At 39.6% G+C, this 23497-nt stretch overlaps 1 protein-coding gene across 1 annotated transcript in view; it reads left to right on the plus strand.

Annotated features, from left to right (window-relative positions):
- Positions 1–9474: 9474 nt before the first annotated feature.
- The window catches only part of RICTOR (RPTOR independent companion of MTOR complex 2), a 77353-nt gene continuing 63330 nt past the window's right edge, over positions 9475–23497 (plus strand). Inside the window, exons 1-2 of the mRNA XM_085042674.1 lie at positions 9475–9608; positions 9759–9806. Coding sequence (XP_084898800.1) covers positions 9560–9608; positions 9759–9806 — 97 coding nt within the window. The 5' untranslated portion in view covers positions 9475–9559. The remainder of the gene's footprint in view (positions 9609–9758; positions 9807–23497) is intronic.

Here is a 23497-nt window from a genome sequence, read left to right on the forward strand (position 1 = left end):
AATAGGAATGGATTTATTTTGTGAAAGAGGAAAACATTTTATCCCCATTTTAATGTATGAAAGAAAGGCACAAACAGAGAACAATTTGTGGCACATATCCATTAATCCTGGATATAAAAAAACCCGCTAAAGCTAAATTAATTTTTTTTGTACTTTCCTAGATTAGGACTCTCACTATTTTATTTTCCTCTTTTTTGCCTCTGCTTATTATTAAATACAAAGAAAAGAGAGATAATGTTTTGTGTTTAAAAAAGTATTAGCATGCAAAATTTTTACTGTAAATAGACTATAAAATCACAGAGTCTCCAAATGGTTCTTGAACTCTGGCAGACAAGGTGCTGTGACCACTTCCCTGGGGAGCCTATTCCAGGGCAAGTCCACTCTCAGGGTGAAAAACCTTTTTCTAATATTTAAATCTCCCCTGACTCATCTTCAGACCATTCCCTTGGGTCCTGTCACTGTCATCACAGAGAAGAGATCAGTGCCTGCCCCTCTCTTCTCCTCATGAGGAAGTTGTAATTGCAGTGAGGTCTCCCTGCAGTGTCCTCCAGGTGGAGCAGACCAAGTGAGCTCAGCAACTTCTCACATAGCTTCCCCTCTGGACACTTGACCATCCTCATATCCCTCCTTTGGACACTCTCTAACAGTTTCACGTCTTTCTCACATTATGGCACCCAAAACTGCCTCCAGCACTCAAGGTGAGGCTGCCCCAGCTCAGAGCAGAGCAGAGCAGGACAATCCCCTCCCTTGCCCAGCTGGCCATGCTGTGCCTGATGCTCCCCAGGACAGGCTTGGCCCTCCTGGCTGCCAGGGCATTGCTGACTCATGTCCAGCTTGCCGTTGACCAGGACCGCTTTCTGCAGTGCTGCTTTCCAGCATCTCATTCCCCAGTTTGCCCATACATCTAGGGTTGCCCCATTCCAGATAAAGAATCCTCTCTGCCTTCGAGAGAATCAACAGCTTCTCCCAGTTTTGTATCTTTTGTGAGCTTGCTCAGTATCCCTTCCAACCCTGCGTCCAAGTCATTTATGAAGATGTTGAAGAGCACAAGACTGAGGCTGGAGCCCTGTGAAACCCCACTAGTGACAGGTCTCCAGTCTGATGTCACCCCATTTGCGGTAACCCTTTGTGCCTGACCCCTGAGCCAGTTGCTCACACATGGCATGATGTATTTATCCAGCTGAGAGCTGGACATTTTGTCCAGGAGAACTCTGTGAGAGACAGTATCAAAAGCTTTGCTGAAATCCACAAGGATTATATCAACCAGCTTCCCTTGATCAGCTAGGTGGGTTACCTTGTCATAAAAGGAAATCAGACTTGAACCATGTTTGCAAGGATAAAAAGGTGATTAGATAGGGGATACTGGTTAAAATTTAATGTAAATAATAGTTTACGTTATATTCTAAAACATAATAAAAAGTGCAGACCAATTGTAGAATTTAGTGGTCCACATTGTTACACTTTAGATCATTTGCTATATCACACCTCCCACGTTGACAGGCAGTTTGTTGGTACGGTTTTGAGTGATGTCTACGGCTCTTGCCAGAATTAAGCCTTTATGTGTACATGGTCTGGTTAGATTCAAGGCTGAGACATCCAAACCAGTTCTGAAAGAGTCAACTTATTTAACAGAGGCAATTCACTCGGATAAGGGCACAACCCTACAAAGCCCTCCACCCTGACTGCTTAGCCTGGCTCAGAAATAAGGTGGTAGTGCAGCTGAAGGGTCATCCTAAGGAGTTTCCAGAACCCCAGCCACTTGGGAAACATTTCAGTGTCACTCTGGTTCACCATGGTAGTGCAGAACACCATCTAACATATGCTGCAACCTTGTGCTGAGCAGTAGCATGGTAGCCCCCCATCCCCTGGGTGCTGCAAAATACAATAATCTCACAGTTTTCCTTCTCTGTGCTTCATTCTAGCTAAGTGCCTCCTGAACACACATAGAATTTGGTAAATCGTTATATTTGCCTCCTTTGAAAGCATTTTGAGAGAAAAGATTAAGATGTTAATGTGCAGAGTTTCTTGCTGGAGGCTTTTTATATTGTGGTCCTTGTTACAAAGAATATGGGAAATTGTGTATCTTTTCTCTTAACACACAGTCACATAAATATTGCTTGAATTTAAAATATTCACTACCAGGCAGAAAGGAAGTATGCAAAATGTCAACACAAACACGAATGAAATGTGAATTAGATGGATACCAAGGGTTTTAAGAAATATTATACGATTTGCATTACTTCAGTAATATCATGAAATCCTACTGCTCAGGCATCATGAGACAGACAAAGAAAGGAAAAATTAGCACTGGCTTTTTTCCCTACTTTTTTTTCTTTTTTTTTGGCCTGATTCCTGATTTTCAAGTTCTTAACAGGAAAAGCTGCCTGATCCTTCATTTATGTGTGGGTGTGCTTCAGGTGGAAAATGTACACAAAACACAGACACACAATACGGGGCTCTCATCCATTTTTGCTGCTGACAGAAGGGACACACTGCCAAGCTCCCTTCCCTTCTCCTGCGTCTCAGCTTCTTCCACGTTCTCCTGCCTTGGACAATGTTGTCACACACCTTCCAGCTGACACAGGTAAGCCCAGTTTCTTCTTTTGCATTGATCCAAAGAAATTTTTATATTTTTGTTGTTATTACCTCCTTTTACCACCTGAAATGTTCTCTGTACTCCTTCTTACTCGACTACTTCCTGTTCCCCATAATTATTCGTCTTTTCCTTGATTGTCTGACCATGGCGTTCTGTTCTTTGCTTTTCTTCTTTCTTGCTCCTTTCTCTTTTCATCCTTTTAAACTGTCCCCCCACTTCTGCATTCCTGCCCCTGGCACTTTCACTTTTATTCCATTTTTAAAAGCTGCTCTGTTTACATGCTCTTTTTTTTTTTTTGTGCAAGATTCCTAACTCTGTGGGTGACACCAGCAGAGGTTCAATGACTCAACAGGCAATGAGGAGACTTATAATTCTTGTATTTTGAGTTCTAGGCTGTTTATCCCGCAGCATTTCAAATTAGGTCAAGCATACCTTCCCTCTGCCCTCAGTATTTGGTGGAGTTTTTTTCAGTATTGAAGTTGGAATGCCATATATAAGTACATCTTACACTGCCAGTTTAAACTTAAAAAAAAATTCTATCCCATCCCTTTTTCTGCTTCTATACTCGTAGTAAGCCTCTTGCTACTGACCGTGTAAGAGACTCAAGCTTGTTCTAATGAGAGTCACTGGCTGCTGAGAATATCCAATATCCAAATATTTCATTTTGGATACCATTATGTATTACAGCGTTGCTGTTAAAATGTTATCCAGAGTTTGTCAGCCAGTGCCCAAAGAAGATATTAACGGGCTTCTTCAGTTTTTAAGAAAAGATCGTGAGTTACAAAAAATAAGTTCTCCTGCCATATAGATTTTGTATCAGATGATGGTAAATTATCCTTACATAGAGCTTCAGCACTGCTACCGGAGTTTGTTTGGACTGAAACAGCAGCTGTGTTTTGATAAAGATTTTTTCTCAGGTGTAATTATTATGCCAACCATACACAACGAAACACCTGTTGCTTTTCCCAGCTTCAATAGGATTATACAGAGTGGAATGCTGGGAAAAATCTCACATGAATGGGTGCCTAAGTATAAGGCTGTACTAATTAACAATCTAGTTAGCAACCTGCCCATTTAATCAGGAAGACTTGTTGCAGCACTTGATATCCTGTTATTTTGCTGCTGATTGTTATTGCTTTAGTGTGATACTTACTGCTGCTCTTGCTGAATTTTCTGCTATGCACTGTGTGTTTATTTTTTAAATTTCTTCCATTATGGGGAACTGAAGAAATATTAACACTACAAACAACCGCAATCAATTCTGATTTTTATTAATACTTCTTCTTTATTAATTTATTTAAAAGTACCATCTTTGTGAATTAATTTATATTATAATGTTTGATAAAATCAGAGCAATTGCAGGAAAAGTTTACTGAGCTAAAAACTTTGTTAGATATTGGGGGTTTGTTTTTAGCAAATTGCCCTACTTTTGCAAACTATATTACTGATACTTAAAATATTGCCTATAGAAATCATTTTCCATAACAATATATGTAGAAACACACCTACTGAACTGTATTTGAAAAGGTTAGGAAAGGAATATACTAGGAATATAGCACATAAGCCAGGAGAGCATTCACACCCCAAAAAGAAAGCCCAGTGGTAACAACTGCAAATTGCCCATTTCTTTTTCTCCAGGCAGTTTTTGTGAACATGAGACCAAAATGGACAAATCAAAAAATCTAACATATGGATCAAAAGTTCAACAAAAAAATACTCAGCATCCACCTAAACCCAGTGGTTACTCTCTAAGGTTGTCCTTGCTTGCCTTTCTCTCTGCACTCTGCACTTTCTGGGCAGTTTGGCAACCCACACCCTGCCTCTAACCAGATGCAGCCCATAGCTGCATCCATACTAGTAATTTAAAACAGTGTCAGGGAACATCCCCGGGCACTGGACCCTGATGGCCTTTGCTGTCACATTGCCTAAATCAGACAGTTTTGGCTCAAGACCAGTGCAAGGCTGTCCAGAGAATTTCCAGCACATATTACAGGATCTCCATGTCACCACTGCCCTCCCCAGGTCACCCCATGAGCCAGATGGATTCCCAAGGGAACAGATGTGTGTAAAATGCAATATCCCTCCTTTCACACTGCAATTCTTTTACAAGACTTCTGTCCTTCCCAATATTGCAGATTCTGCTAGGTTTTCAATCCAGCTCTGGCCACACTGAATTTTTCTCAGATCGTCTGGTAGCATCCATGGCAAAATGACTGTTTGTAGGAGTTAGATGATCTTACACACAGGAGGAAGGATCCTTCCTATTTTCTGTTGTTGCAGTATTATGGAGACACAGAACAAAAATCTCAAGAATGGCATATTAAAAGACTTTGATTTTATGTAGATTATGCTGCAGCTAATAGGGTCACCTTTTTCCCCTTGTTTCCTTCCCCACATTTTCCGGAGGATGCCTTTTCAAGTGGCAGCACTACCTTCTCCCTAGCAGATCCTTCTGTTGCACAACAGGCATACAGGCCCAGAGCTGCAGCTCCATCCTCCCACACACGACTCTGTATCTGGATGGAGATGTGACATTCAGGATTGTACCACTTTATGCCAACTGTGAAGGATAGAGAGGTCTGAGAATTTCAGTGCATGACTGCCCACAGGTCAGGCATTGTACAGGTCTGCTCTAGGACCTCTGTGTTGCTGCAGAATGACTACTGGCTGTTCAGAGATGCCAATAATTTAATTTGATACTATACATTTTTCCAGCAGCTAAAAATGTGCTGATGAGCTGGATTTGATTTGGCTGAAACAGTGGAACCTCTAAACCAAACATCTACCAGGACCCATTCTTAGAATCACAGAATCGTTTAGGTTGGAAAAGACTTCAAAACTCATGGAGTCCAACTGCTAACCCAGCAGTGCCAAGTCCACCACAACAGCATGTCCTTAAACACCACATATACTGCTGCTAAATACTGCTAGGAATGGCAATTCCACCACTTCCCTGCGGCTGGGCAGCCTGTTCCAATGCTTGACCAATTTTACTGTGAAGAAATCTTTCCTAATTTCCAATCTAAATTCCCCTGGTGAACCTTGAGGCCATTGCCTCTTGTCCCATTGCTTGGGAGAAAACCCCTGTAAGGCAGTTGTAGAGAGTGATGAGGTCTCTCCTGAACCTCCTTTCCTCCAGGCTAAACACCCCCAGCTCCCTCAGCTGCTCCTCACAGGACTGCAGACCCTTCCTCAGCTCCATTGCCCTTCTCTGGACTCACTCAAGTACCTCAGTGTCTTTCTTGACCTGATTCTGAGCTGCTGCTCAGACAGACATTTTTACAGTGTGATTTTTTTTTTTAATGTAAGAAAAATCAAGTCAAGTGATTTTTATAATATTACATTGACAAACTAGTATCTTACAAACTTCTGAGATACTTCATTCAATCAGTGATGATTTCTTTATACTTTTCTTTTTTATACCTACATTGACAGTATTTCTCAGCTGCAGAGAACAGAGCTCATGTTTTATCATGTTGTATGCAGTTTGATGGGCTTCATGTCAAGAATAAGACTAAACAAATAGAGTCATAACAAAACTTCTTGCTAACAGCATAGAAATAGAAAAGAAGGCATGATTTTTTTAACATTTGATCCCATTCACTAGATTTTCTCCTCTTCCTGTTTGTCCAATTGTCATTTAGTATTTATTGTTCATTCATAGCCAATTTTACGGTATTGCAAATTAAGGAAGAGTATTACAAATACATTTGCATAAGATAAAGTGCTCTTCAGCTACAAATCACTGTAGCTCAGTTGAATTCAGTAAATTAACTTCTTGTCTGCATAGCTCAATTCAAGTTTATGTTTTTTCTACTTTTATACGATAGGCAGGCTGCAGCTGGTGTACTTTGCATATCAATATTCATTTCCATGGAGTTTAAATGATTCAAGACAGTTAAGGCTCTGCCACTATCTTTCATCATTTGACCCCAAACAAGTGAAAAACTTTTCTTTTTGATCTTTATTTTGGATTTTAAATCTTGAAGATTTATAATTCACATAGTAGTAATCTCTACAGCACACTGCACACCCTTGTTCAGCATACAAAAAGGCTGCCCCACACATGAGGGGGCAAAACCAACAATTTTGTGATTGGAAAACACAAAGCAGTTTCTTTTTGAGTCCTTTGCATGCATGCACAGAAATGTGGCTCTAGTTTTAGAAGCCCCTTTCCCCTCCTTGAACATGTAGACATTTCACCAAAATCAATCTGCCTCTGCAAACCTCCAGGTGACACTAGAGGATTGTTATGGTCTCATATGTCATGCTTTGGAGATGGGAGAGGAAAAACACCAGCAGCTCACAGGAAATTCTGCTTTCACAATGTGTCCCTGGCTTTTGGAAATTTTCTAAACTAAACAGAAAAAAGTTACTTTCACATAACATTACATAGGAAGAACTAAATTTGAAGTATTCTGATTCCCCATTTGGCCATTGAAACATCTTTTCTTTGACTGGTGATTTATAGTGATTTGATGTATTGTGTTCTAGACACTGAAAGACAAAAAAATAAAAATACAAGAGGCTGTCATACACTGGATCAGCTGTAATCTGTGACGCACAAGCCAAGTGCAGTAGTTAATTTTCTCTTTTGTATTAATTTTCTCCCTCTAAATGGACTAAATAGCTTTCTTTTCTTTCTCCATATTTCTCCCCTTCTGCATATTCAGGAGCAATAGTGCCTGATGAAAATGTGTAGAAAATTTGATGTGAAAGGAACCTCTATAATTTTTTTTAATGAACTTTTGTGGTTCTTTCCCCACATTTGAGGGAAGACTAGAACATAAAAAAATCTCCAAAAACAGATCCAAAACTTTCATTTGCTCACCTAGGGTGAGAACTCTTCATGCCAGTGATGACCTATTTTAAGGCCCTGACTCTCTTTGCAACCATATATATGGGGGTTTTGGTTTTTTTTTTGTTTTGTGGGGATCTAAATGAAAGTTAAGGTTAATTCATTACTCTTTTCCATTTCACCGTAATGAAAATTAAAAATCTAACATTCCATTTCCCTTTTTCCCCCCCAGTTGTGGCAAACATTAATTATACCTCAAACCACTTTTAATGTAGTCTTGTGAATTAGCACTTATGACTGCCATTATGACATTCTTTTGTGTGTCATTATCAGAAACAACCTCAATTTTGCCTGCAGAATCCAAAAATTAGTAGGGTGAAAAAGACAGGAGACTGAAGCCCCCCAAGATAAATGTAATATTGTGGTTATTAAAGGGTGTCTGCGAGGAAAAAAAGCTGCAGAAGAGTACTCTGAGATTTAACCATCACTCCTTTCTTACTCTCCCTTGTTGGAAGGTGATGTTTGGGTTCTCTTGAAATACCTCGTGTCTCCCAGACTTTCTACCTATTAGGGAAGAAGCGAGTGCTGAATTTAGCATCAGTGTCTAGAGCACTTTACATATGGATTACAAGCTCAAATCCAATAATTGACCCAGTCCCAGACTGGGCCAATGCTTCATGTGATCTGTCAAAGTTATAGGAAAATAATTAGACAACAGAATTTGTAGTAAATAGGACGCAGCATCATTACCAGCAGCAGCAGTTAACTTGGCATTTTCAGCAGGTTAAGGGTTCTCTGGACATGAAATCTTGAAGGACACCCCAGAGGCATATTGATGAAACTGCCCAAGGAAGTTTGACGTGTTCTGCTCCTGTGTTATGGACAGAGGAGATTTTATTGTTTAGAGCTTTTGAGAATCTGTGATTCTTCCAGGACATTAGCTTCATATTTAACAAGCAAAAACTATCATACAGAAGTTTTTTTAATTAATATTTTAAATTAAGTATACTTGATACAATTACTTTAAAACAAGATTCTCTTATGTGTGATATTAATTGACATGCCTAAAAGTTTTTCCACTCTGGCTTAACAAATAATTATTTTACTCTCCTAAACCAGTATTAATGTTTCAGAAGTGCACCAGTAAGTGTGAAAATTTTGAGATGAAACTTAATGTTCATGAATACGTAAAACCCCCAAGATTTTTATGAGTAATGCTGAATCTGATTTGAAAGACCACAAGAGAAGAGGGAAAATTGAGTGTGGAAAATTATTAACTAGAAAACAGCAAAAAGTTATCTGAAGTTGTAAAGGCATTTTTATACTTCTGGCTACTTCTACACTTCAACTCGATTATAATTTGCTGGATTTGGTCTAGACAATTTGGGATGTCTGAGTGGAAGGATTTGCGTTGTCTGTGTCTGTCTGTGGCGTCAGGGCATGATGTGGGCTGCTGTCTGAAAATATAAACTTCTCCCTAAAAAGGAGTCAGGAAGTCAATGCATGGTTTCTTGCAGTGGCACTTTTTAACGACATTTTTCTTTTTCAATATATGCATTTATTTAATTAACAAATCTAAAAGCAGTTAGAAGTAGATCAGCATTTGAGCCTACACAGAGACGCACTGTGCACAAAACAAACTAGCGCCGAAAAGCTTTTTTTTTTTCCTGTTTTTAATTACTTCACGCGTTAAAAAGCAGAGAACATCCGGCGTACAAAGCCCATGGTCATGCCGCACCCACGTGCATTACCACCTCATCACATGGCCAAGAAACCGGGCGGGCAAACCCCGATAAACAAAAAACCCCTAACAAAAACAACAACGAAAACAAACGGAAAACAAAACAAAACCAAAAAACCAGTTTCGGTCGCTAGGCCGCGCCCGCCCCCTCACCGCGCCCGCCCCCTCACCGCGCCCGCCCCGCGCCCGCCCCGCGCCCGCCCCGCGCCCGCCCCGCGCCCGCCCCGCGCCCGCCCCGCGCCCGCCCCGCGCCTGCCCCGCGCCCGCCCCGCGCCCGCCCCGCGCCCGCCCCGCGCCCGCCGCCTCATCGCCCCCGCCCCGCGCCGCGCCGAGGGGGGAGGTGTCCTCCGCGTCGGCGGCTCCGCGCGCCTCCCCTCGCGAGAGCGGGCGAGGTTTCCGGTGTTGTGGCTGCGGGGCCGCAAACATGGCGGCGACGCTCCGCGCCCGCTCGCTGAGACACCTCCGCATCCGAGGTGAGGAGCGTCCCGCGGGCCGCACCGCCGGCGCCCGCACCGCCGCGGTGCCCGCCGGCGCCCCTTGCCGCTCTCCTCTCTTTTTCCTCCCTGTCCCCGGCTCCTTCCTCCCCGCCCGTCTAACGCGCTTCTCTCCCCCCGTCCCCGCAGGTCGGAACGACAGCGGCGAGGAGAACGTGTCCCTCGATCTCAGCCGAGGTACGGGCGGGGCGGGGGGGCCGCCCGACCCTCGCTGCGGCCGAAGCGGGCGGGGGGGCGGCGCAGCGGAGCGGCCTGGTGGTGCCGCGGGGCGGGCGCGGGGCCGGGGCCACCGGCGGGGGCTGAGCGGAGCCGCCCGCGGCTGGGAGCCGCTCCTCCGGCACCGCGGGGCCGCGACAGGGCCGTGCCGGCACCGCGGGGCTGCCTCCTCTCCGGCGTGCGCTCTGAGGCTGCTCGACCGCCGCTGGGGCTGCCCTTGAAGCCCCTGTTGCTCTCAGACTGGCTTGTTTACAAGCCTCTGGCCGATCGTGCCGTGCGCCTCCGGGCAGCACCTCGGCAGCGGCGACTGCTCCTGCCTCCATCCCTTTTTCTTGTATCCCTGCCTGCCGTAGGCCGGCTGTCCATCGCACTTGCCCTGAGCCTCTTGCTCCGAGACCAGGAGCCGTTCATCTCCCTTTTGTTTCTTAAATTGTTCCAAACATTCTCCACTGCCCTCAGATGTGTCTGGGGGGGAGGGTGGGGGGAGGTTAAGAGGAAGGAAGCAACGCTGATATCTGTTACACGCTAAGAAATTTTGTCTCAGACAAACAGGTACTCGTTCCCTACCCACATGTATAGGCAAAATGTGATCTTGCCTTGCTGAGTACTGAGGTAAGGGTTAGACTCTCCCAAAAAGGTAAAATTTAAAAAGCAAACTGGAATGTCATTGCTCAAGAAGCATTGATATTTCCTGGGGCAGAGGATCCTGGTCTGGGGAAGGGAATAAAGTGGATGCTGGTGTGTAATTGTTCTGCTTCTGGAGATCCAGGATTGCTGTTATGCTGAATAGATCCATTTTATGGGGAAGTAGGCAGGGAAATGACAGAATCAATGAGATAAAAGTGACCTGTTAAATGGAAAGGAAGTAAAAATATCAGCAGTAAAAGTAGTGTTTTCAACTTGGAATTGTTGATACTGCATTGTACTATCTCTAATTCTCTTTTCCCTCAAAGTAAATGTTTAGAATTGTTTCATTAAGCAGTTTTATCGTGGGCTGCGCGTTATCTCTGTGTATACATACAATATTTACAAGTATGTTTTAATAACTGGGAAAACTGTTGGGGTTTCCTCAGTTTAAAGAAACAGGCTCTTATGTCTCTTCTCACTCTATCTCCCAATGGACATGACTGGTTTAGAGAAGTGCTGTCTTTAAAAATCAAAACAAGGGAAACTTCATCATTAAAATGTGGAACAAAGGCCTTAACAGTTTAAGCACATGATAGAATTATTACTGTAAGCAGTGTTACCCATTTATGAAATCTGAAGAACGGGGATTTTAATGAATAAGTTTAATAACTTTTTTGTGTTCTGTAGCATACTGAATGAAGTGTTTTGATGTGAAGGAACAATACACAAAATATAAATGCTGGAGTGGTAATTTTGAGATGTGGTCTGTTTGAAGTCTTTTAATCAGAATTTGATAGCCAACTATCATTGTGATACTGATTTTTGTCATGAGGTGTTTTCAGCTGCCTGCTGATTCCAAGAGACCTGTAGTAGTAGCAGTACAACTACTATTGTAAAAGAGGCTCTTGAGTAAGATGCAAAACACATTTTTAATACAGTGAAAAAAGGTATTTTGCACTGTGTCTGTATAGCTCCTCTTAAGAAAAAAAAAAAAAGTTGGGGAAATCTAATAAGAAACTGCTTTAAATTTAGGTGTCAAAAAACAAAGACTTTTGATTTTTTGTTGGAAAAACTTCTGCTGATGGATCAGTAATCATATAGCACCATATATCCACAGTAGGTGTTAACTGTGTTTTAAAGAGGAAACAGAAATAAGAAGCTTAGAAGTCTCAGCAAGACATTAGCTAAGCTAGATGATAACTTGATTTCCACAGTGAGCCCAACGAATATTTGTTTTTCCAGCTGTTACAATAGTTATGTAAGCAATTATTTTAAATATTTTGTTACCCTAATTTGGTACTAATAGCACACTGTTTTGTTTCACTGTGTTGTGCAGATCACATAGTTTTCCACAGGGCTCACATTTGCATTAGCTTAAAAGAATGTTCTAATGTTTTTTGTTTCCCAGTACAACTGAACTTTGTGTTGATTAATGTGAAATATCTGATTTGGACAAAGTAGAGAACCACCATAAACAGAGCATCCTCCATATGCTTCTAGTTACAGGGGCCTCTTTTTTACAAACACAAGAAATTATGTTGGCACTGCCTTATTTTGAATAGGTTCCTGTTAGTAATGGCATGACTTAGCATACAGGTTAGACCTTTACTCATCCACACCTATGAACTGTATACTGACTACACTTTCCATGCAAGAGGCCAGTGCTGTTATTAAGAATTTCAAAACAAATCATAAATGTGGGGAGGGCACTCCTGTTTGTGCTGCTTTGGGTCCTGCTTCTTCCTGGCTTTTTGAGCAGTAAGGCTCAAGGAGTGCATTGCTGCTTACAGAGCTGACCAACAATTCTGTGTGTTTGGTTTGCTCTTTTCTCTGTCCTCTAGTTATAGGGTTGCTTGTGTTTTCTCAGAAGACACCAACCTTTTTACAATTTTTTACCATGGCTGCCATAGTAGGTTTACTCTTTGGAGCTTCTTGGTGCTCTGTCTTATTAAAAGTGATACATAGTGTTTATGAAAGGCATTTTATATGACAGTAGGTGGTACATTTTGTTTGTTTGTGTAGGTATGTGTGAGCTTTCTACATACACTGTTAGCCTGGTTAAAGACAACAATGTAAAGAAGCATGTAGTTTGCTTTTTTTGACCTTTTATTTTTTTGTTGGTTCTTTGGTGGTTTGGTTTTTTGCTTTTTTCTATTTATTTTATTCCTGAGCCACACTGCCCTGCCCATCTTCTAAAGGCATTGAGATCAATGCCTTTTAAAGAAAACCTCTTTGCTGAAAAGATGATCAACTCTGGAATAATTGTCCTCAGGATAAACATTTTTGTGTATGATGTGGTATAGTAAGAACAAATGGTGCAGATACAGGGTGGACTCATTACTTTTGTCTACTTAAGGTCATATGTCTTCTGTTGATTACAAAATTGCAATTAGTAATTGGGATTTAGAGCACTCATGTTTTGGCCTTGTGTTATATTACCTGCTCAGAATAGAACAGAAGAGGAAAAGGAGGACAGACTTGCCACCAGTGCAACTCCCATTGCAGTCATCTGGAAGGAATTAGCAATGGGATGAGAGAGATTGGTTTAATTAGACTACTGAAATCAAGCTCGTAGCTTCTTAAGGCCAGTAAGGACAATTGGAAGTATTGACCAGATTAGGGCATTAGGTAGGAATTTTTTCACTGACTCTGGCCATGGCTGTATATATATAACCATAATACAAATATTATATGGCTTTTCTTTCTGTTTCTGACTGGTTTACCGTCATTCAAAGCTGCATCTCAGAAGCATTTACACCTCCCAGAGCTCTGGGCACTGCTAAAGGCACGTGTAATCCACACTTCATTTGCCCCTAAGTTTTTGCTGGGAGGCTGGGCTAGGTGACCTTGAAAGGTCCCTCTCAACCCGAACCATTCTGTGATTCTTTGCTCACCTCTGTAACTGAATGACCTTATCCTGCTGGGTGACCCACACCTCTTCCTTTGTTGGGGTTTTGGCTATTGCCCTTGGGTCTTGAAGGCCTAAGTTGTTTGGAACTTGGCTAGTTGAGGGCAGTTTCATGGTGCGTTATCTGTAGTCAGGCTCATCTTCCTTCAAGGGATCCCTGTTTTCTTGGGGTCCTGTAGCTCAGAAGTTGCACTGGCTATTAGGAACTTTTCAGAGCTTGTTTGCTTATTGGTGCAGGGGTGCCAAGTGTATACTGAAGTTGAATAGAGTGCTGTTCATGTCTGTTTGTGTACCTTGTATGTGCCTTTCCTCCATTCTGAGGGTAACAGTCTTCACTTTCTGATACTGTACTCGATAATCAACTAAAATGTACCTATCTCAAGCATTAGTACTTTCATTTGTTATTGAGAAACGTGCATTACAAGATACTACTTTGGTTAATCAACTTTTCTTGTACAGCCTTGTACTGTACTCTCTTGTACCCTCTATTTTGTAAATGTTGAGTGTTCTGAGTGTAACACAGGACATACATGAACAAACCAGCTGAGAAAACTGGCTGGTTTTTTTTCTCCCTGAGACCCCTATCACAAAATTGACTAGTGTTATCTAAGAAATACCCTCTTCCTTTTTTGCCTTCATCTCTTCCTGAGGTCTAAACAGTGGTTTGGGTTTTTTTTTTTACTGTGCTTGCATAATTTTAAACCATGTAGCATTTGATTCCATGTTCCCACATGGCAAATCGTAATGCATTGCATGCAGGGCAAACATCTCGGGATGCTATTTGCAGTTTACAGCCCACAGAAATGTCGGGCATTTTTAAGGGTTATTTGTGGGATAGTCAAAGAAGGCTGGATGAATTTTGTTTCCAAAATCAGCTTGAGATTTGATGACCATACTGGTTTCAGCTTCCTTCATCAGTATGGAAGAAGCAGGGAGGAACAGAGAACACATCTGACAGTGAAAACTCAAGTAGTGGGGGAAGGAAAAAAACCCCCTTTTGGAGGCCTTGCAGCTTAACAGTAGGGAACCACTGCAGAGGTGGCAGCTGGTGCATACTTTTGATGCCTGAGAGGCAGTTCTTTCACTCTCATGGCAAGACTGTTACAGAAAGCCTTTAGATGGTTCTTTGCATATGCATTGGAAATGTGGCCTGGCTTGAAAACGTGGAGAAGTGGGGCTCCACCACTCCATAGAAATAGTGTTCTTAAAATAGCTAAATAATCAAACTGTGGGGGCACCTTTCACCCTCACTTTGCAGTATGCCATCATTTACATGGATAGCTGTAGCATGATGTTGTGCTTGAGCAGGTCTCACAGAGCTTTAGCTGGTTTTTCTCCCTTGTTTATGAATCTGTAACAGAAACAGTCATAAGAAGGTAATTAGTAACATTTTTTTATCCAGTCTCCTGAGATACAAAGTATGCAACAAAGTGGCAAAAACTGTTGGAGAGACCTCTTGCTCTGCTGACTGAGAAATTTTTTGCTGTTATTCTTGTATGTTAAAGTTTTTGTTATATAGGGGGACCAAAGGGAAAATGATCAATGATGGTGGCCTGCTAACTTTTCTGGCAATGTGTAAGCTTTTGATAGGTTTTAAAAGTAAGAGAGTTAAAGTGCTGAATACATGCCCTTCAGGATTAAGTCATATGCTTAACTTTCCTGTCTGCACTTGTGCTTTAGTTGGCTGTTGTTTTGGAATTGTATAGTGCATTGTCCTGGTTAGATTAATAACACTCTTGTACCTTTGGCTTTACTAGCTAAACATTGCTTTTACAATCTTAAGACTTCTCAGAACTACTAAGATGGTGTGTGCTTAAAATATTTTCACTTTCCATTTCTTGAAAACAGGAACAATATTTTTAAAGGAGGAGAAGTTTTAGCAAAAGACCACTTTAAAGACTTATGACTTGCTTATCCATTGTTAAGATTTCTCTAGGAATTGGATACTACCATTTCTTTGAAGATCTGCGGTCATATCTGTCCTTAAAATTTTTGTGTACAGCACATCTAAATTTGTTTTCATGTGTGGGTTCTTTGTTTTTGCTGCTGTGGTCAGAGAATAAAATGACTGTTGTGAGATCTTGTACTTTCTATTACAAAAAAGATTATTCTGTGATTTGGATCGGTATCAATATCTTCTAAGGTGTTTAAGCAATGCTGTGTTTTCATGACATTCTTTCTTCCTCTCTGAGTGCCGAGGTATCAAAATCTCCTGCTGCTTTCTTGGTATGTTTGAGTCTTTGTCATAAATGTTATTCAGACTTTTTCTGTTGTTTCCAAGCGTCCTGCTTAGAGCAATGCTTAGTTTCAGCTTTTTTTTCTGTTAGAGCCTGTCCAATGTAGATGTTGTGTAAAGTAACACACCCCTCATTGTAAATGCAGCAGATAAGGAAGCTATGTCTACCATCTCCTGTCTAGAAAGAAATGCATCGCTTGCCCTCGTTGATGACCTTCATGTATACTTTACCCATGACCTTGCAATCTCAGGAGTTCTACCCTAAAAACACAGAAGAGATGCATAACATCAGGTAGAGTTATTTTTCTTTAAAGTGGGAAGAAGTTAAATAGTCATAGTTAAAATTGCAGTTTTCCTACTCTTAATATCCATACAAACTCAGACACTGCAGAAAAGAGCAATGTTCAAGAGCTTTACAGGACAACATGAGAATTGATATTGAAATGATCTCTGGCTCAGGGAAATGTACTGAGAAATCAGATAAGTGTTTCTTAAGTTTTATGCTAATAAAAACTCTGCCTGAGATTTCTCTTTTTAAAATAGTAAATGGCGCAAGTCCTATACTTTTAATACCAGCTAACTTCTTGCAGCCAAAAGAAAAGCATGTGTCTTGAGACTTGGATAACTACACAAAAGATCAGATAAAGTAAGAGGTTTGCTTCTCTTTGGAAGTGTTTTACCTGCTTGCAGGTAGGCAGGTGCTTATATGATAGTGCAGGTGAATTTGCACATTGAGCAGTGCTCCTGTGAATAGTTCTGATTACAGAAGGGAAGGTGACAGAACCCTGCTACACAAGTGCTGGCTGATATTCGTCAAATTTTTAACTGCAGCACTCATAGCTGTCACAATAAAATGTATCTTTTTCTAGTTTAAGAATCTGTAGTGTTGGTATATTTGTATATACTGCAGAAATATTTTTTTTTCATTTGCCTGTCATCTAGTGTGGTGATGAAAAATTTGGGAAGCAGAACTTCAGAACATGATTAGTGAAAAGTGTATTCATCAAATCTTTGCATCTGCTGAAAAGGAGGAACACTGGTAAAGGTGCATAGATGAGAAAATGGAGTTTAAAAGAAACAAACCCAAACACAAAATTACTTACAGTTGTATGTTTAGTTATGTGACTGAATTTTAGTTAGCACATACTTGAAAACTCTCTAGCTGTCAATGGTGGCCTGCATAGGTTTGAGTAAATAAATACAATGAGGAAATTGCTTCACCTGAATTTTACCTGAACAGCAATAGCCTTTGAATCAATGATGTTCATTAATAAATTAATCTGATAGCCTTCATGAGTGTTTTCCTAAAAGGGGAGACTTCGTTTCTAAATTTACTGATTTTGTTCTTTGCTCTATAGACTTCTCTAAGCTTGTTTTAGTTAAACTGCTGCTTACTGCTATGGTTTTGACTACATTTGAACATTTCCTCAGGTGGTTGCTCCTGCAACATTTCAGAAATACAGTTCTATTTATTTATTTGCTTGCTTACTAGAAATGTGCTTAATTGTCTGACATGTAACATTAAAAGAATGAAAAATTTTAATTCTATTTCAGTTGAAAAAATGGTTAGAGAATGTAATTTCATGCTGTTTATAAATGATACTTTCAGTAACCGTTTAAGTCCAAGGCAAAAAGGATGGGAAAATGGTTAAGATGACAGTTACTTGCTCGTCTTTGAAATGGCTCCTGTGAATTAGCAGTTGTTTGGCTGAAATGAAGTAAGTACATCTCTGTGCCCTATTTGCATAAGTATTCATTGTGAAACGAGCTACCTCTGTTGATTTAAGACTACAGAATCATTGGTAGGAGATACTTATGCACAGAGGTAAGGTATTTAAAGCAAAACAATATGGCCTTGATTTATGGAAAAATACACAATAATTGGAAAAGTAACAAAGAATAATTTCATTAATCTCTTCATATAAGGATGTATATGAACAATACAGGGATTTTGTTTGGGTTTTTTTAGTTGCATGGAAAATTGGTTTCCTGCTTGAAGTGTACATAGACTATAAATAAATACGTATATTTAAAAATAATTACTTCATAAAAATAGAGGGCTATGAAGAACAGCTGTTGCCTAGAAATTACTTCTTTAAAAACAAATTATTAAATCTGTAAGTAATCTTATTCCTTTGTTACCTCCTGAGCATCAGTGAAGTCAGAATTCAGTTTGAGCAACCTCATATCTAGAGAATTTAGAATGTGTTCATCTCCTTCTTTATGCAAACCATATGTGTGTGTCGTGGGTAGACTTCTGGGGTTTTTTTTATGAAGTACAAAAAATGAAATAGGAAAAATCTTACTGTTTCTATAAATATGGTGTTTGCAACTGAGTTTTTAGCTTAGCTTCTTACTTCAGTGGGATAGGTTTCTCTAAGTTGAGACTGACCAAAAATTAGGTGTCTTCTGTCTTCAGAGAATTGTGTGTAGATGTTGTGAAATCTATAAATATGACACTTCCTGTCCTTTCTGGGGAGAAAGTATAGAAGTCTTGAATGGTCACAACAATGTGACTCTATTAGCTGTGTGACACAAGGACTGTTCCTTAGTACGAGGGAATGAAGACCCCAGGTATCATCAACCAGCACTATTTTGAAATCTTCTGGTTATAGCATTTTAGGATGGGGAAATTAGCACATCACATTTGTCACAGTTTAAATGTTTCCTGCTGCAGTCAGTGCTATTTGTGAATTACTTGTTGTTTCTAGTTGTGTCCCTGTATTAATGTTTGAATTTGAGTATGTTATTACTTTAGTGTTTCCATGTCATGCCAAATTGCCCTTCATGTCTTGATTGGCAAACTGGGTGATACTACATCTGCTAATGTTGATGGACTTCTTAAATGATAACCTATGTGACAGGGTATTGCTGGGGACAGTGGCTACCTCCTGACAGCTTAGAGTTTATTAGTAAGAGACATGCAACATTTGTGCTTTCAGGTTCTTGAACAAATTAAAATGATGCAGAGAAAAATCAGAAAGCTAATTGAGAAAATAGTCTTAGAGTAGGATCGTATTTCAGTTTGGTAATATTCAGACAAATATGTGGTCAAAATTCTCGAGTGGTTTTGAAAGCAGATTTGCCTGATCCACTCTCCCAACATTGGTTGCAAATTGTCAGAAAGGCACAGTGTTTTGTTAAAACGACTGAAAATGATGACCATCTTAAGTTTTCACTTCTAGAAGTGGTGGCATAAAAGAAGAAAATGGGTTGGAAGAACTGAAGGTAATTTTCTAAGCCATTATAAAAAACTTACATTTACCATTCAAATTCATCATTGATGTCCTGGGAAGTATTAATTTGATTTGTGTACTGACAAAAGCAATTTTGTGAATCTGGAAAAGGCTTTTACTGGCTCTTGAGCATAAGAACAGTTGTACTGGGTCACTCCAACCTTGGCAGTAGTTGATAATTGTTGCAGAGAAGAGAGCAGAACAACAGGGCAAACAAATGCATAGTCACACAGTTACGGAATGTTCCCCAGCCTCCAACATTTTGACCCTCTGTGTTTTTTGTCTTCTTTCTTTTTCTTTCTCTTTTTTTCTTTTAAACATCTGAGCTTTTGAAAGTTTAGAGGAAGTGCTTCCTGAATTTAACTGTGTTTTGGAATAATTTATATTTGTGTATTATTATGTATATTATTGAGAGGACATGACAGAAATTTTGTTAAGATACTATAATAGTTATGATAATATGCAATAGTTATAGTTGGGTATCTTGTAGTGCAGAGAGGTGGCTTTCTGGTGGGATATTTTTTGAGGGGGGAGAGGCAGGGGAATTGGGAATAAGTTTGTAATTCACAAAGAGCGTATATCAAGATTTATTGCTATGATTCTTGGCATCAACGTCGTGTCTTCCTGAGAGTCGAGGACCTAACTGTAAATTTAAGTGGAGGACTAAATTAAACATTTTCTCTCTATGAAGAGACAATTTTTTTTTAAATAACAGTTTTTTAAACATGCCTTGATACCTTATGTAGTCCTAACTAACATTATTTAATACTATTTTCATAATTGGTCCTTGAGGAATCTTATTCAGTACAGTAGGTTTTGTTCTGCTATAAAGCATTTAAAGAATGGTTTGTTTATCAGAAACTATATGTAATTAATTTTCAAGTCAGCATTGTAGTTACCCTTTGGAATGGTCCTTCAGTTTTCTCTTTCTGTCCTGGGAAAGCTGTTAAGATTTCAACTATAAAACCCATTTTTTAGAAGTTTTATCAGCAAAGCATAGTCTGACATACAAGATCACACATTGGGAATAATTAACGTAATTCCAAGGTGAGGATTCTACTAATATAATCTCAGTGTCTTGATTAGAAATTATATTATAAGACAGTATTTTGGAAAGTGGTCCATTTTGCACTTCAAGCTGACTGCAAAAACGGAGGAAAAAAAAGAGCAACAACAAAAAGTCCTTTAATTTACAATATTTTTTTTTTGCACATCAGCAACAGAGAAATTTGTACAATCACAATAGCCATTTAAATTTTACTTACTGTTTTTCAGAAGTGTATATGTGCAAGTCTAGATATAGAGAAATAAATGTGAAGAGGATTAGATGCCTAAGTAATGCTGATAAATGATTTCCTATTTATCTGAAGTTCTGGTGACTCCTGGATCCTACCTTAAATATGCAGTCTTTTCCACTGCTTTCTAGTTCATAGGCATTTTTGTATATCTGATGGTTAATTTCTCAGTCATGTAGGAAGAGGATAGTTCTGTTACTTTCTTTGCTACCTTCTGTGAAAGAGAGGAGGTGTGCTTTTTTCTGTATTAGTGAGCCATTTTCATGTATTCATAGCGTTCTTAAGCAACAAGGGTGAAAACAGTCCAAGTTCTTAAGCTTTTGTTTGCAGTTTTCACAAATATGAATTACTGGAACTTACCTATATTCAAAATAAAGTGCTCTTCGTATGGTTCCCCCATGAAAGCTGTGGGAATCAAACTAAATAAATCTCTAGGTACTTCCTTGCAGAAATTACTCTTTTAGTCACATGTACTTTTTAAGGGGTTATTCTCAAATGTTAAAACTTGATACAGATGTGGATTTTTTAAATCTCAAATTTTAAAGTCTTCTTTGGCAAAACTTTTACATCACACTGTACCAGTGTGAAGTATTTCTCACTGATTCAAATGTGATAATAAAATTTTAACTGTGATCATAGAGGATATTTATCAGGCTTTGTATTCAGTACATTTTTTTAATGTAACTACATTAACTTGATACTACAAATAAACAGATTTTTATGTTTTTACACAATAAATTGAGATATGCCTTCAGTCTAAACATGTATTACTGGTTTTTTAAAAATCACAGGTTGAATGTAAAGTGTTCATGCACTAGTTTATTTGGAATCTGGCAAAGCAGAGTTGATGTGTTAGTATAAATAATACAGGAGTGATCTGTGTCATGCAGTTTGCTTTTTGCATGTAGCTTTCTCATCTTTCATGTTCTCAGTTTTTCCAGTCCAGTTTCTACCTTTTGAATTAGGTGTAAATTAAGAATACTTTAGTATCTTGAAGATTATATAATTATCCTGATTTTTTTTTTCAACAAGTTTGTAATGGTAGGATATGACTTATCATTGATGTCTCATTTTGTTATTGAAGGTCTTGATTAAAAAGTGTTTTAGCAGGCTGATTACTTAACATATAGTCTTACATAGGCCCCTCTAAGTAATGGATTTCTAAGGTTTCACTGCTTTTAATAACTGGTAACTCGTTGCTGTTTTAGTGGAAGTGGAGAAGAGTGCATTAATGTTTCTAGTTGATGTATTTCACTCAACTTCCTTCATTTTGGCACTATGTGCTTAAACTAGCCACTAAGAACAACTTGACAATATCCAATTGCCTAGCATTTATGCTCTAAATATATCTAATAAATGTAGAGGTGTATAAGAAGTTCACCAGTATTATCCATTATCCAATCATTACTATGATTCTTTCAGTAAGAGGAAGATACTTCTTGTGTTCTTCATCAATGGAGCGATGCTTGACTGTAGTGAAGTATAGCTTCCTTCTTTAGAGGAAGTATTTAGGAGTGTTTAATCTTTTATTTCACTTTCTGGCCTTGTGATTCTAGTTGATGTGGCATCATCTGCTAGTGCAGTCTCTCACTTAAAAGCTACTGTATATACATTGGTTACTGTGTACAGTGCTGTGTACTGTTTTAGCACCCACCAAGTGAGGCATATAATACACTCTCCTCAGTTTAACTCAGGCCTGACCTCAGAGTTACTGAATTATTTGTGTGCTAAAGCCTACCATTCTTTATTTTTTTTCTTTCTCATTCACATGTGCATAACAGAACAGTGAATTGGCATGCTGCTAGCATACTGAATGTGGTCAAACAATGCTGCTAAATCTGTCAAGCGAAAGGAGTCGTCACTGGTGCTAATGTAGCTATTGCTGGTCCTATTTCATCCCTGCATTAGATGGAGCGCTAGCTGTTTTGTGTAGCTGGACTTCTGTGGTGTTCTTTCTCCCTGGAAAATGGGATCTGTCAGAATGCATCATGGTTCTCACTGGGGAAAAACAATGTCACAGTTCTGAAGGGGTGAAAAAAATGAGTCAAACTTTAAAAGATCATGAGAGTTTAAAAACAAACAATGACACGATGTTGGAGATTTTTAATATACATGCATCTGTGAATAACTTTCAGGTGTAGAGAATCATGGAGTTCTTGAGGCTTGAGTTTTAAAAACACCAGCTTTGCTCTGTGCTAAAGATTATAATTTTAAGTATGGGGTGTTAGTACAAAGAGCTGTGGGTAAGAAGCTGTTTGGTGTACCAGAAGTAAACAGAACAACTACAGCTACTTCAAAGTTTTTGCTGCCCAACAAAAAGCAGACAGAAAATTAGAGTTATGATTAGCAAGCTAAGCTGTTGTGGCCGGACACAACTGGGCTGACATGCAATTTTTGTACATATCAACAAATTTTTAGATGACATTTGAGTGAAGTGGCTTTGTGTACAATAATTGGGACTATTTACCAGTTGTAAAGTCTAGGTTAAAAAAAAAAAGACTACTCTTTTTCTATCAAGTGCCTTGTGGAACAGGTATGTCGTGGTGGAAGCTATTCACTACTTGTAAATGGTTCAGTGGCACAGCCACTTCTTGAGTGGATTTTGTAAGAATTTAGTATTCCATTTGAGTCATTAACTCAGTAGAGAACTAACATAACCAGAAGAACCAAAAAGATTCTGCTGATTTACTTGACAGGATAATTTTATCGTGAAGTTCAAGATGGGTGCTGTAGTAGTGTAAAGGGTAAGAGTATATCATACAGTGCGATGGAAGACAGAAGGAAAGTAAGGGAAAAGGAGTCATGCATCTTTTGGCAAAAGAAGGCTGGAAGATCAGCTGAGTTATTTTGCACGACTCCACTCTCAAGAGCACCGTGGAAAAGAATGTGAAGATGTTTGGTTGTTGCTGTGGACTAGCTGGAGATCAGAGAATTGTTTTGGTTGGAAAAGACCCTTGATGATCAAGTCCAACCATAAACCTGACATTGCCAAGTTCACCAGTAAACTGTGTCCCTAAGTGCCACGTCTATGCATCTTTCAATTACCTCCAGGGATGGTGACTCAGCTACTTCCCTGGGCAGCTTGTTCCAGTGCTTGACAGCCCTTTTGGTGAAGAAATTTTTCCCAGTACGAGTCAGCATCTCAGTAATGAATGAAGTGAGTCAGGAAAGAATAGACTTTTGAGGGGTCTTAAATAATAAGTAGTTTCTCTTCTTGGTTTTTTGTTTGAGATACCAAACAGCAAATTCTGAGGAGCTAGAGAGTAAGAGCTAAGAAATCTCTGCAGCTGTGATATGAACTGGGGTCTTTAAAACAACACAACACCAGTTAGCTCAGTTGGTTAGAGCAT

The sequence above is a fragment of the Lichenostomus cassidix genome, chromosome Z, assembly GCF_008360975.1.
Source record: "Lichenostomus cassidix isolate B80296 chromosome Z, HeHo_3.0, whole genome shotgun sequence".
Taxonomy (NCBI): Eukaryota; Metazoa; Chordata; class Aves; order Passeriformes; family Meliphagidae; genus Lichenostomus; species Lichenostomus cassidix.